Genomic DNA, 12306 nt, shown 5'->3' on the forward strand with positions numbered 1-12306 from the left:
GAGGAAGTCTTTGCAAGCGTTACTGATGAGACTAACATTAACTAATCTGTTCTGCCATACATTACCCGGTTCTCTCACTTACCTCGAGGGGTCTCACCCTTCTACTTCTAGCCTAACTGGCACACAGTTAGAGTTCTTATCTTGGCTCTCTTACTAACAAATTGCATGTGTTCACAGCAGGACGAGGGGCAGGAATCTTTGGAGGAAGAGTTGGATGTGTTGGTTTTGGATGATGAGGGGGACCAAGTGTCTTACTCCCCCATGGTAGGTCCTCCAGTCATTCCTAAAATGGTCCTCAAGAAGGAGGCCTCTGTGTGCCTACCCTTTCCAATCATGCTGACCTTCAAAGGCTGGGATGCAGCGGGTGATCTGGTTCTCTGCCGTTTGCTGCTTTCCTGCCTCCAGATTTGCTCCGCTGCCTTGTTTTCCGGCAGGCCTTCTGTTCTCAGCCTTATTAATAACCTTCTCTTTCTTTCCCCACAGCAGAAGATTTAACACCACTCTGCTGCTCCATCTGGGCTTATAATATATTACTTTTATTTTTTGGTGGTGAAATGGACTGATGATTTTTTCCTTTCTTCGCTGGACTATTGTGCCAACTGCCAGGCTGCCTCCTACCCGTACAGCCCAGAGTGGCTGCCTTCATTCCACCAGTTCCCGACATCTTCCACTGAAGTTTAATTGTCCTGTCCTTCCATCCCCTACCTCGTTTCCCCAAGAAACCTGACTCAGCTATTTGCGTATCTTGAGATACTGCTGCAGATTAGCTCTTTTTGCCAGCTCTCCCCGGAATCTTGGCCTGTGTGGAGGGAGGGGAGAGTGGAACTCTTCACTGGAAGCCATGGGAAGAACTGAAAATTGCACGCTGTATATGCAGTATTCAGCACTCTGACAAACTGATGACTTCTAATCAAGACTATCTTTCTGGTGGGGAGGGAACTTTTAATTTTGTTTTGGATAATGGGAAGTGTGAGTTCTTCCCTTATCCAGTGGCTGTTTTTGAAGCCAAGAAGGCTGGAAACATTGGCACATTCCACCTGGCAAGGGCCCTCAAGTAAGTGAGGCACTCCTCAAACTGGGATTAGGAACTCCTGTTCCTCCTGTCCAAGGCAGGGACCACAAAGAACCTACAGACTCCATCTCCTCTGTCAGCTTCAGGCCAACCTTGGGATGCTGCCCTGACCAAGGCTGTCCTCAACCCTCCTCTCTTACCCTGTGATGAATCTGCTAATGACCTGGCTGTTTGCAAGGCTATGTGAAAAGAGAATGCCATGGACCACTTTTGGTCGAGAAGATGAGCTTCCGGGAGGAAGTAGAAGGAATGTACATGAAGCGGTTAGTCTGGAGCTGCAGGAAGCTTCAAGCTGGCCTTCCCCACCTTCCCCTCCCCATCTCTCTTCTCTATAGGCTTGTCCCTCCTTCTCCCCTCTCCCCTCCCTGGATTTGTTGGCCAACTACAAGACTTGTACATAACTCCTGCCCCCTTTGCCCTGCTAAGGTAGGAGTTGCCCTGGCTTTGCCTCTTCTTCGTGCCTTTGGCCTGGGGTGCATCTCCTTCCTCTTCCACGTGCCTTTCTTTGCCTCTGCAGTCTCATTTCTCATGATTTTGCAAGTTAGATTTTGTTACTTTCTTACCCACTGGTGACCCTCGGTAGCTGAAGGAAAGGAGTGTTGACCTAAGGAACCTCAAGTCCCCGTTGGGGGTTGTTGTAGCCTCTGATTTAGCCACAGTAGGCTTCTGCTTAACAATGTACAGTTGGGGCTGAAAATCCCATCCCGCTAAGTCTCAAAGTGAGGCGAGTAGTTGGGAGTGCCATGACTCCTACTCCTTGGTTGTCCTTAGTTCCCATCATCTCTGGAAGATTATAGGGAACCAAGGGTTTCTCTCCAGTTCTTTAGCCTTTGTTATACCCTTCCAATTGTAGGGACTATTACAACTTGGAATCCGCTACTATGTGGGTTTTTTTTTTTTTTTTGTAAACTTTTTTTTTCCTGATTTGCCTTCAATTCCTTAATCTAAAAGCTCTGTTCAATGCAACTGGAATTCTTTATCCCTCTTGTCCTGTTCCTTAATATATTGAGGCTATGGGGTAGGAGAAAAGTGCACAGCCCACCAACCCCTTTCCCTATGCATTACAATTTTTTTAACCTTTTGCTTCCCTCCCAGATCTTCTTACCCCATCCCTCCCATGTCTTCCTACGCAGTCAACCCTTTCTGGCAATCAGAGCCTCTCCTCCCATGGCCCTCAGAGGACACTGCACAGGGAGCCTCCCCCCACAGACCTGGCTCTAGTCTTGGTTTTTCTTGTCCTCCGCGCTCTTCCTGGTGCTCTTTCTCTCGGTGGGGTGTGGGTAATAGAATAGCCATGGGCTTTTGGGGACCTTTAACTGTTTTTTGTTCGTTTGTTTGTTTTGTTTTTTCCGCTTTCATTTATAAAAACACTAAACATTCAATTTCAGCAAACCAAAAATCCTACCTTCCCACCGAACACTACTAAGGGGCATGTCTTCTGCTCTGTATCTTCTCTCTCTTTCTTTCTCTCTTGTTAATGCTTTTAAAAACAAATGAGTTTTTTATATAAATAAAGTTTTTAAAGTGTGTATGTGGGAGGTCTGTGTCGTTTCTTCACTTCCAGCTGTATTTCCTCCCTCCTTTTCATCTTGGTTATTTTGGTTTCAGTGTTCTTTTTCTTTTCAGAGCTGCAGGAAAAAGGTTGTCTCAGGATGGGCTTACTTACGATTTGGTCCCAACTCTTATCAAGGAACATTCTTTGGAACACTCCCCACCCAGAGTCTTAAGACAGGTTACTCAGTGGCTGAAGTAGAGCAGGAAGTAGAGCTAATGAGAAAGAAACTTGAGCCTGCAGACTGATGGCTCCTCATTCTCTGGGGGTTTCTCACATCATTTGACAAGGCCCTCTGAATACATGGCTCTTTGGAACAGAACACACCGAATCTTGAGGGTTAGAAGCTAGCAATCCCAACTGCCACCTTAGTAAATGCTCCTCTGCACAGGTGCACTAATCACAGGCCATGTGGAGTTAGTCAGGCTATTTGATAAGATATCCTGCCAAATTGTGTACAACTGGATAAGAGAAACCAGATCAGGGGAGTTATCTTGATGGCACGTGCCAAAGATCCAGAGTCATGGGAAGACCCTTCTCCAGGCCCTCAATATGCTGGCATTCGATCTAAGAGCTCAAGAGGGTTTGTGTAAAATACTTTCTGTGTGCTCACATCTTCAGTTAAAATCGTGTGGCTGGGTCTGGAGAGATGGCTCAGAGGTTAAGAGCACTGATTGTTTTTACCGAGGTCCTGAGTTCAATTCCCAGCAACCACATGGTGGCTCACAACCACCTGTAATGAAATCTGGTGCCCTCTTCTGGCCTGCAGGCATACATGCAGACAACACTAAACTAAATATTTAAAAAAAAAATCGTTTGGCTGGCCAGGATCACCACATTATACTAGATTTAAGTCTGAGAACTTTTTTGGGCTTATGAAACCAGGCCACCCCAGCATGGTAGCTATGTACATTAAGGCTTAATTTTCACTTATACTGTAGTCTTAGATCTGAAGAATAAAATCATTGCTCTGCAGCAAGGTTGATTTCCACCCTGGCCGTCGGTATTGGGGTAGATAGAAACCCTACTGCAGGCCAGCCCTAAGCTTGTGGTCCTCCCGCTTGTGTTCTCGGTGCTGGGATTACAGGCACATATCACCACGGTCAGCTATACGCGTATTTTTCAAAGATCTAGATCGTAGAGTCCTGGTGGTGCGTACTGCTAATCCCAGTACCCTTGTGGCAAGCACCAGCCTGGGCTACATTGCAAGATGGCCAGCCAATCCTTCGGTGTATTCGTGCCCATACCTAAAGTGAAATGTCGAAGTGACCGGTGTCTGAGAGCCCTCCCTATATGTTAAGTTTCTTTTGGTTTGTTTGGCTTTAAAGACAAAGCCTCACTGTAGCCCTGGCTGACTTAGAACTCATTATGTAGATGAGTTTCATCTGGAATTTGTGGCAGTCCTTCAGCCTTTGGCTCCCAGGTGCTTGTTCCATGATGTCTGATGTTCTGGTAAGTTTCTTGACAGGCTTAAAGTGCTTTTGAGGCCTCTTAATACTTCTTGCTCATACTGACATTTGGAATTTGTTCCTTTGTGACTCTTCTTAATAGTTTTGTTAGCTTTTATTTTTATTGTATGTGCATGAGTGTTGTCTTTTGTATCACATGCCTGCAGTGTCCAAAGAGATTAGAAAAGGTGCTGGATCTTCTGGAACTGGGGTTAACAGTAGATGGTTGTGAGCTACCATGTGGATGCTGGGAACAGAACCTGGGTGCCCTGGAAGAGCAGCCAGTGCTCTTAACTGCTGCCCCTCTCAGTACTTTCCAAGACATTTTTCATACATATATATGTTTGCGTATGTGTGTCTGTATGAGTGTATGCTAGTTGTGTGGGTGCCCTAGGGAGCCAGACAGGGTACCAGATTCCCCTCAGAGCTAGGATCACAGGCATTTGTGAGCTGTTAGCTGTGGTCGTTTGGAATGGAACTTGAGTCCTCTGGACACAGAACAGTTAAGTGTTCTTAACTGTTAATCATCTCTCTGTTCCCCTTAGTGGTGTTTTAGCATTGTAGAATCGGTAGCTCTGGTTTCCCAGCCCTAAGCAAGTACATGAGAATTACCTGGCCTGTTGGTTGGCAATGTAGACTCCAGAACTGACTGTGGTGAAATATAACCTCTGATTCTAGCGTTTGGGAAGCTGAAGCACGCCTGCTACAAGTTCGAGGCCGTCCTGGGCTATCTTGCCAGAGACTTACCTCAGAAAATAAAACAGGCTACCTTTCCCACTCACCCCCAGGCTTGCTGAAAGATGGACCTATAGCTCTGAGATAGAGTGCCTGCCTGCGGGCACAAGGACCATGGGTACGATGCCAGCACCATGACATTCTGGAAATTGATTCATAGGTTGGTCTCGGGAATCCGAACCTTGTAAAGTGACCTAGGTTATGTGATAGATGTTTACTTTGAAACCTTGGTCTAATACACTTGCTTATTTTCGATGGGAACCTGGGATGACGGACTCACTCTTGGCAATAGTAGTGAGTATGGATAGTGTGGTGATGACCACAGGAAGATTATCTGTAACAGGAAGCATTTGTTTCCGAGGAAGTGCAGAGGCTGAGTGTCCTGGTACTTCTCTGTCCTGCAAATCATCCGGGTAATAATTCCCAGGCTGCCGAGGGCAGGCTGGCCCTGAATATGATGCCCTTTAAGGTAGAAAGAGTGTCCTGGATTATGAATTAATGAACTACTTCTGTCTACAAAAAGGTCCTTCAACTAGAGAGCAAGTGGCTCTATTCAAAGCCATAGAGGTCAGGTATGAAAATGAATCATTCCAGAGATAGGGCCTAGTTCAAGGAAACATAAACATGAAAGAAATAAGATACTGCCTGGAGCCAACTTCTTTTCATAGAACAGGCTTCTCACTTTCCTGCTGTGTAACTCTCCCTTTAGAACATTAGTTCTTCAGCTATTGCAGCCAGGATTTCCACCAGATAGAAAGAGAGCTGGAGAAACAAGGTAGATAATTGCCACTGAGGACATCTGGGGTCTTGCTTTGTGACAGTTGTGAGTTTTCATTTTGTGTAGTGTACAGTGGCCAGGGCCAACAAGCCACAAGTGAACTTCGCCCAGAGCTTCACCCTGCTGCTGTGACTGTAGGAATTTCAAGCATTTTTATGAGCCTGTGACAAGTGGTCTCTTTCTAGTACTTGAGAGTACTGTGCTGGTCTCTATTTCTGGCTTTGTTGCAGCAAAGGCCAGTCACTTCCACCTTTGAAGACACAAAAGCTGTCTTGCTGCCATTCCTGGGTATCTCTAGTGCAATTGGACAAGCAGTCCGAATGCTGTGATGTGCCTGAGGAAAAGGGAGTGGGTGGACCCTCATTGTGTTCCAGTCGCTTTCTATGCACTTCCTTTCTTCATCTTTTTGTTGTTGTTATGACATTTTCAAACAAATAGGTGATGGTCTTCACCTATCTTCGCCGACCCTGTGACCCTCTTCCTTGTCTTCATCTTAATCCTTTTAGGATTTGTGTTGCTCCTTTTTTGTTAGTCAGGCTTTTGAAGTATGGTGAATTAGGATTCCCTGAGACTCCTTTGAGCAGAGGGAAGTAGCATGCTAGATAAACATTAAAAAAAAAAAAAAAAAAAAAAACTCACCCCTGACTTGTTAGGATTGAATTCTGGGCTTCGCAGGTTAGGCAAACACTCTTAACACTGAGCTACATCTAGCTGTGTTTTTAAAAAAACAAAAAACTTAACACACTGCTGAAGAGGCACAAAAGAAAGCTGATCTTCAAAACAAAGCTAAGAGTGGGATCCTTGCAAGGATCTGATAAAACCATCTTTACTCAGTTATTGCCAAGCACAGCATACTTTAAACTTCTAAGGAATGTGGGAAAGTTGATAAGAAGGATTCCACTAAAGCTGAATACCCTTAGCACAGAGATGAATAAGTACTCGTGGTCATATGGTTTTCTATGCAAACCTTGTGAACCGAATTCAATGTCTGGAACCCATATAAATGTGGAAGGAGAAAACTGCCCACAATACACAGCAATAAATAACCCATGAGGGAGACAACAGTAACGTGTCTTGATCTTGATGATAGGTAGGATGGTTTGCAGTCCAAATTTAGCTACCTGTATGACTTTCAAGTGGTACCTCATTGACCATAATTCTAGATGGTTTCCAGAAGTCTGTATGTTTCCTTCAGGGTTCAGAAACAACTTTCATAGACTTCAGCCATGTGTTCAAAAGCTACACATAGCAGTAAAGAGCAGTGAAAAGGAAGATGCATACGCCAGTACTTCAGTTTCACTAGCATGGACTATTGACAAGACATGGATTAGGGCCAGTGAGTTCCGGTGCAATGCAGATCCAAGAAGATAGAATGTTCAAAGCCCTGGTAAGTGATGTAAATGTAAGCTTTACATAAAGGTGACACGTAATTAGGAACTGGACAGAATGATATCAGAATGCTGGGCAATGCCATGCATGTTGAAGGGGGTTAGAGCAGAATTCTTAGATTCTTTTATTTGGGAGAAAAGTAAAGATACTGATCAAAACTTTTGTGAAACTAAGTGAGCTTTAACTGTTGAAAGAATAGAGATAGAACATATAACTTCCAAAGAGAAGCAAAAGGACCGAGGTGTAGTTAAAGTTGGTACCTCAGCTGATGGAATGAGCTAGGCTGAAAAGCTGCAGCAAATGAGGAAATGTGTGTGTGTCATCCCATGCTGAGGTTGCCATGCAACAGGTGAGTCGATGTGTGCAGTGGAGACAGGGAAGACGTCGGAACGTTTCCAGAAAGGCAAAGTTACCTGAAGTTTCAATAGCTGCCATGTGAGCTAGTCATATAAACTCAAAAACAAGGGCAGGACAAAAGACTTCATTTGATTCTTGCTACCTCATTTTTCTAAACTGCTGACAGTACAAAAATCTAGCTTTCCAACTTCTGGTGGCTTCTATTGCTGTCTACTTTATTTTGGGGGACAGTCTCTCCCTGGCTGGCAGGTGAGCTCCTGGGATGTACCCACCTACATTCCCTAGTTCTGGGGAGATACATGGGATGTCACATGGGTGTGAGAGTCTGGACTCCTGTCCTTATGCTTGCCTAGCCAGCACTTTCCTGCGGCCATGCGATGTACCTTCTCTCAGAGACTGCTGGCTTTTAGGAGAACTAATGAAGAGCTTTTGTTCGTCGTTTCCTAGGCTCCATGGTCTTTCTCAGGGCTTTTAATTTCAATTTTGGAATGCCGGTGCTTCATCCCATGAGACGCATTTGTAATAGACACTGTCCTACTTAGAACCTATCCATGGTGCTTAGCTTAGGTTCTACTTGAGCTCTAGATGTGCCTATTCAAATGCTGGTTGTTTAATCCTCTTTTGTCTTTATTGAGGCTAGTGTCTGAGATCTAGCTCATGGACTTTTGAGATCATTCAGAGTGATAAGATGTATAGAACTACTCAGCCCCAGTTCAGGCTCTGGTGCCCTGGCTTTCTGAGTTCAAATTCTCACTGTCACAGCTGTACAATCTCTTGTGTGTTTCTTTATATTTCTTTTACTCAGTGCTAGGAAATGAACCTAGAGCCTTGCACATGCCAGGCGGCCACACTTAACAAGCGGCCACATGCCCAACTCCCTTCGGTAGATTTCTTAATCGCTTGTGCCTCTCATCGTGGAGCTGAATAGAATGTATGATGAAAATAAAATGAGGTTATGAGTGAAATTGCACTTGGTACAGACCAAGTATGCTATTATTATTATGTATTTGTTTATACTAGTTAGATGATTATTTTGCTGAGTTATGTCCAGCTACGCAAAGGATGATTTCAGAGGTAACCCACAGTGACAAGTAGTATGCATGTTCAGTCCTGGTTTAAGATAAGATGACAATTATTTGATGGATAGTTTTACTCCTTTTTTAAATTATATATTTTTTTTAAATTTTATTTTACATACCAATCCCAGTTCCTCCTCCAGCTTCCCCCACCTCTCCCCCACCTCACTCCCCTCTACTCCTCAGAGAGAGTAAGGCATCTCATGGGTAGTCAACAAGGTCTGCCACATCACTTGAGGCAGGACTAAGGCCCTCGCCCCTGTATCTCGGCTGAGGAAAGTATCCCACCATAGGGAATGGGCTCCAAAAAGCCAGTTCATGCACTAGGGATAAATACTGGTTCCACTGCCAGTGGTCTCACAGACTTCCCAAGCCACACATGCGGATGACCTAGTTTGGTCTTGTTCAAGTACCCCAGCTGTCAGTCTGGAGTCTGTGAGTTCCCACTAGCTTAGGTCAGCTGTTTCTGTGGGTATCCCCATTATGGTCTTGACCCTTTTGCTCATATTATCGCTCCTCCCTCTCTACGACTGGACTCCAGGAGCTTAGCCCAGGGCTTAGCTGTGGATCTCTGCATCTGCTTCCATCAGTTACTGGATGAAGGTTCTATGATGACAATTCAGGTAGTCATCAATGTGCTTACTTAAGGCACCCTCTCCACTATTGCTTAGATTCTTAGCTGGGGTCATCCTTGTGGATTCCTGGAGATGTCCCTACTGCCAGGTTTCTCACTAACCCCATAATGACTCCCTCTGTCAAGATAGCTCTTTCCTTGCTCTCCCTCTTTGACCTTTCCCAACTAGACCTCCCTGATCTCTCATGTTCTCCTCCCCCTTCCCTTCTCCTCTCCCCACTCCTCCACTCTCCTTACACCCTGCACCCCACCCTCCATGCTCCCTTTTTTCTCGGAGATCATGTCTATTTCCCCTTCCCAGGGTGATCCAGGAGTTATCCTCCTTCCATCCAGGTCCTATTCTAAAAGTTAAGGTTTAGAGATTACTTTGTGGCAAGGCATCTTACCACAGGTGGAAGCATCTATTAAGTCTTGTAGTACTTTTTTTGAAAAAGACTTTTTTTTTTTTTTGAAGATACCAAAGATTTTTTGGATGTCTGAATCCTTGGAAGGTAACCCAAATGCAGAGCCTATGAGAGCTTTGAAAAGATTTAGTTGCATGAAGTCACATAAAAGGCTACATATATTTGTGAAGTACATTGCTGTATGCTAGAACTTATTCCTGTTATAAAGGTTGTCATGAGCACAGACCCTCTTCCTTAAGACACCTTAAGAAGAAGAATTTAAAACAGTAATGCTTCCCAGGTCACTGTTACAGAGAAGAGTAGTGTGGGAAAGATTGTGTGATCAACTACAGGAAGCTGTATAATTTGGTCAAGAAGTAATGATAGGTTAGACCACTGGGGCATATCATTACAAAAAGATTACCAATGCAAGGTGTATGCAATAATGATAGTAATAGCTAATGTTCCCCCTGCTTTCTCTTCTCCTTCTTTCCCTGTCTCTGTCCGCCTCTCCTTTCCTCTCTCCCTCTGGACTTGAATTTGAGGCTTTCAAGTGACCTAAGCAACCTCTGGACCATTGAGTTGTATTCATAGCCCAGTTTTACTTTTGAGATGGAGTATCACTAAGTTGCAGGCTGTCCTTGCAGCTGTGAACTTCCTACTGAGTCCTGCCTCGTATCTGGGCTACAGACCTGCACCCACACACCCTGCTGGTTCTGTGTAAGACACTGTTTGAAATCCTTTGTATATAGAAGGCAATGGCATGAACATGCAATACAAAATACTCCTAGGCTTTGTATTACAGGCTTTATTCCTGCTCAGTATTCACTGCAGCTTGATTATTCATGTCTTAGAGATAAGTGAGATTTGAAGTGGTTAGCTCACTTGCATGAGGTCACATTTTCATTGAGTCTCATGTGCCCCAGACATTCCTGGGATTCACCATGTACCCGAGGCTGAGTACCCGAGGCTGAGTCGTCACCTCCGAGAAATGGGATTATAAGGGTGCGCTATCGTGACTGGCTTGGGGTGCTAGGAATTGAGTAAGAGGGCTTCATGCCTGCTAGGCAAGTGCTCTACCAACAGAGCCACATCTTAGTGCCATGCTTGGTCTCTTGAGAGAGGATCTTGCTGCCCTGCAACTTGGTTTAGACCTTGAACTTGAGGTGTAGTTCTCATTCCTCTACCTAACAGATTCTAGGAACCACCATGTCCCATGCTAAGTCCTTTGTTTTTTAAAGCTACCATTGCTTGAGATCCTTATAAGGCGAATTAATTGAACACAAGGCGAGGCACTGAGGATGTGTTAAGGATGGTGTTTGCCATGAACTGAAATTGGAAATGGTGTTGAGTACAGGTGACTAGAAAAGGTTTATGTGCAACTAGAATGTGACGCTTAGTGTGTACGTCTCTAATTCCAGGGAGAGGCAGGAGAATTTTAGAGTTTAAGGCCAGCCTGGGCTACCTAGCAAGATCTCGTCACCAACCAAACACTAAAAAATATAGTTGGAGGTGTCCAAGACACTGAGGCAGGAGTGTGCAGTTAGTTGGGTATGTGTAGCGCTCGAGAAGGCTGGATCTAGACAGAGATTTGCTGAGCAGCCTTTTGTGGCCCTGTATGAGTTCCCTAAGAGCAGAGGTTTAGATTTAAACTCTGGTTCTCTCTCTATTCAAGTGGATGAGATCCTGAAAATGGGAGCTAGTCTTCATCCTGCAGAACAGTGAGGTTCAAGCTTCGGGATGATGATCCGTTTCACCGTTATCTGAATGCAATGCCTTCCCCTAGTCTTGTTCTACTATACTGATCTGTGGTCTAGAATCCTAGAGGGAATGGTTTTAATCTCTGTTTAACTCTCTTTCCCTTGGATATAAACTGGGGTTTAGAATTCTGAAAGATGAAAATAGGGACATCCATGTACCATGAGATACAGTGTCCTGGGCTGTCCTCTCTTCCTGTTCTCTCTCGCTTGCTCTGTGATCCCCACCTATCTCTTCATTTCTCTCCCACTTTCTCGCCAGTGGAAGGCTGGTGTGGGACTCTGACCTCTGCTTCATCTGAATCCCAGCAGACTTGCTGCCGCAGTTCAAATGGGACCAGTGTAACTGTAGCTGTGTCCTTACTCTGTAGCTCGCCACTGCAACACCTCACACAAGGTGGGACAGCTCTAAACATGGCAGCACCTGGTAACCACCAGTGATGGCCGAGACAACCTAAGGGTGCCCTCTGCTGCCAGGGCCCATCACCAGCTGAGTCCTGGCCTCCCGCCGAGGGCATGCATCTTCAGGATGTCATCCCAAGTCCACACTACTTTATATAGATTATTTTTGCAGAATTTTGGCTTAGGAGCTAATGTAGTTTTATGTTAGAGAACAAAAGCCTCTCTATCATGCATGGTCTCTTGAGTCTAATCCCCAGGCCCGACACAAATTCTTTCTTGTAAGGATTTACAGAAGTAAACATGGCAGACGGTAGAGTTAAATTTTCCCTTCTGTGCCACTCTTGTCCTTTGCGGTCTGCTTTCAGGCTCCTCTCTCAGTGTTCTCACAGCGCAGACCTGCTTAGAGCGGGGGCTGCACGCACTCTACACATCCCGTAGTCTGTTTTTCTCGTAAAATATCCCGTGGACATCTGCACATGTGATCGCATGTGCTCTCTGTGTTCCGTTAGTCTGTGTCACACTTATGTAGGCTTGTTAGCCTCCTGCTTCTGAAGCACCTTTTGTGGAGCCTATGGGAACTGTAGGCTGCACCCTCAGGAGACTGTTCTCCCGCAGTCTGGGGCCCATGCTCCTCTGGCTAGGATGAGCTGGTTGTGGCCATTCTTGCTCACCTCTTTTTTTTTTTTTTTTTTTTTTTTTTTTTTTTTTTTTTTTTTTTTTTTT

At 45.0% G+C, this 12306-nt stretch overlaps 1 protein-coding gene across 4 annotated transcripts in view; it reads left to right on the top strand.

The window, feature by feature from the left end:
• Ctnnd1 (catenin delta 1) overlaps positions 1-2601 on the top strand; it is a 49714-nt gene extending 47113 nt beyond the window's left edge. For 2 of the 4 annotated variants that reach the window (XM_050119482.1, XM_050119500.1), the window contains one exon: positions 484-2601. In XM_050119482.1, coding sequence (XP_049975439.1) covers positions 484-495 — 12 coding nt within the window. In that variant the 3' untranslated portion in view covers positions 496-2601. The remainder of the gene's footprint in view (positions 1-483) is intronic. The other 2 variants (XM_050119491.1, XM_050119508.1) reach the window with 1 other exon arrangement.
• Positions 2602-12306: the final 9705 nt, after the last annotated feature.

This window comes from Alexandromys fortis, unplaced genomic scaffold, assembly GCF_014885135.2.
Source record: "Alexandromys fortis isolate MF-2015 unplaced genomic scaffold, M_Fortis_MF-2015_v1.1 scaffold_8_1_9099942, whole genome shotgun sequence".
NCBI classification, from domain to species: domain Eukaryota; kingdom Metazoa; phylum Chordata; class Mammalia; order Rodentia; family Cricetidae; genus Alexandromys; species Alexandromys fortis.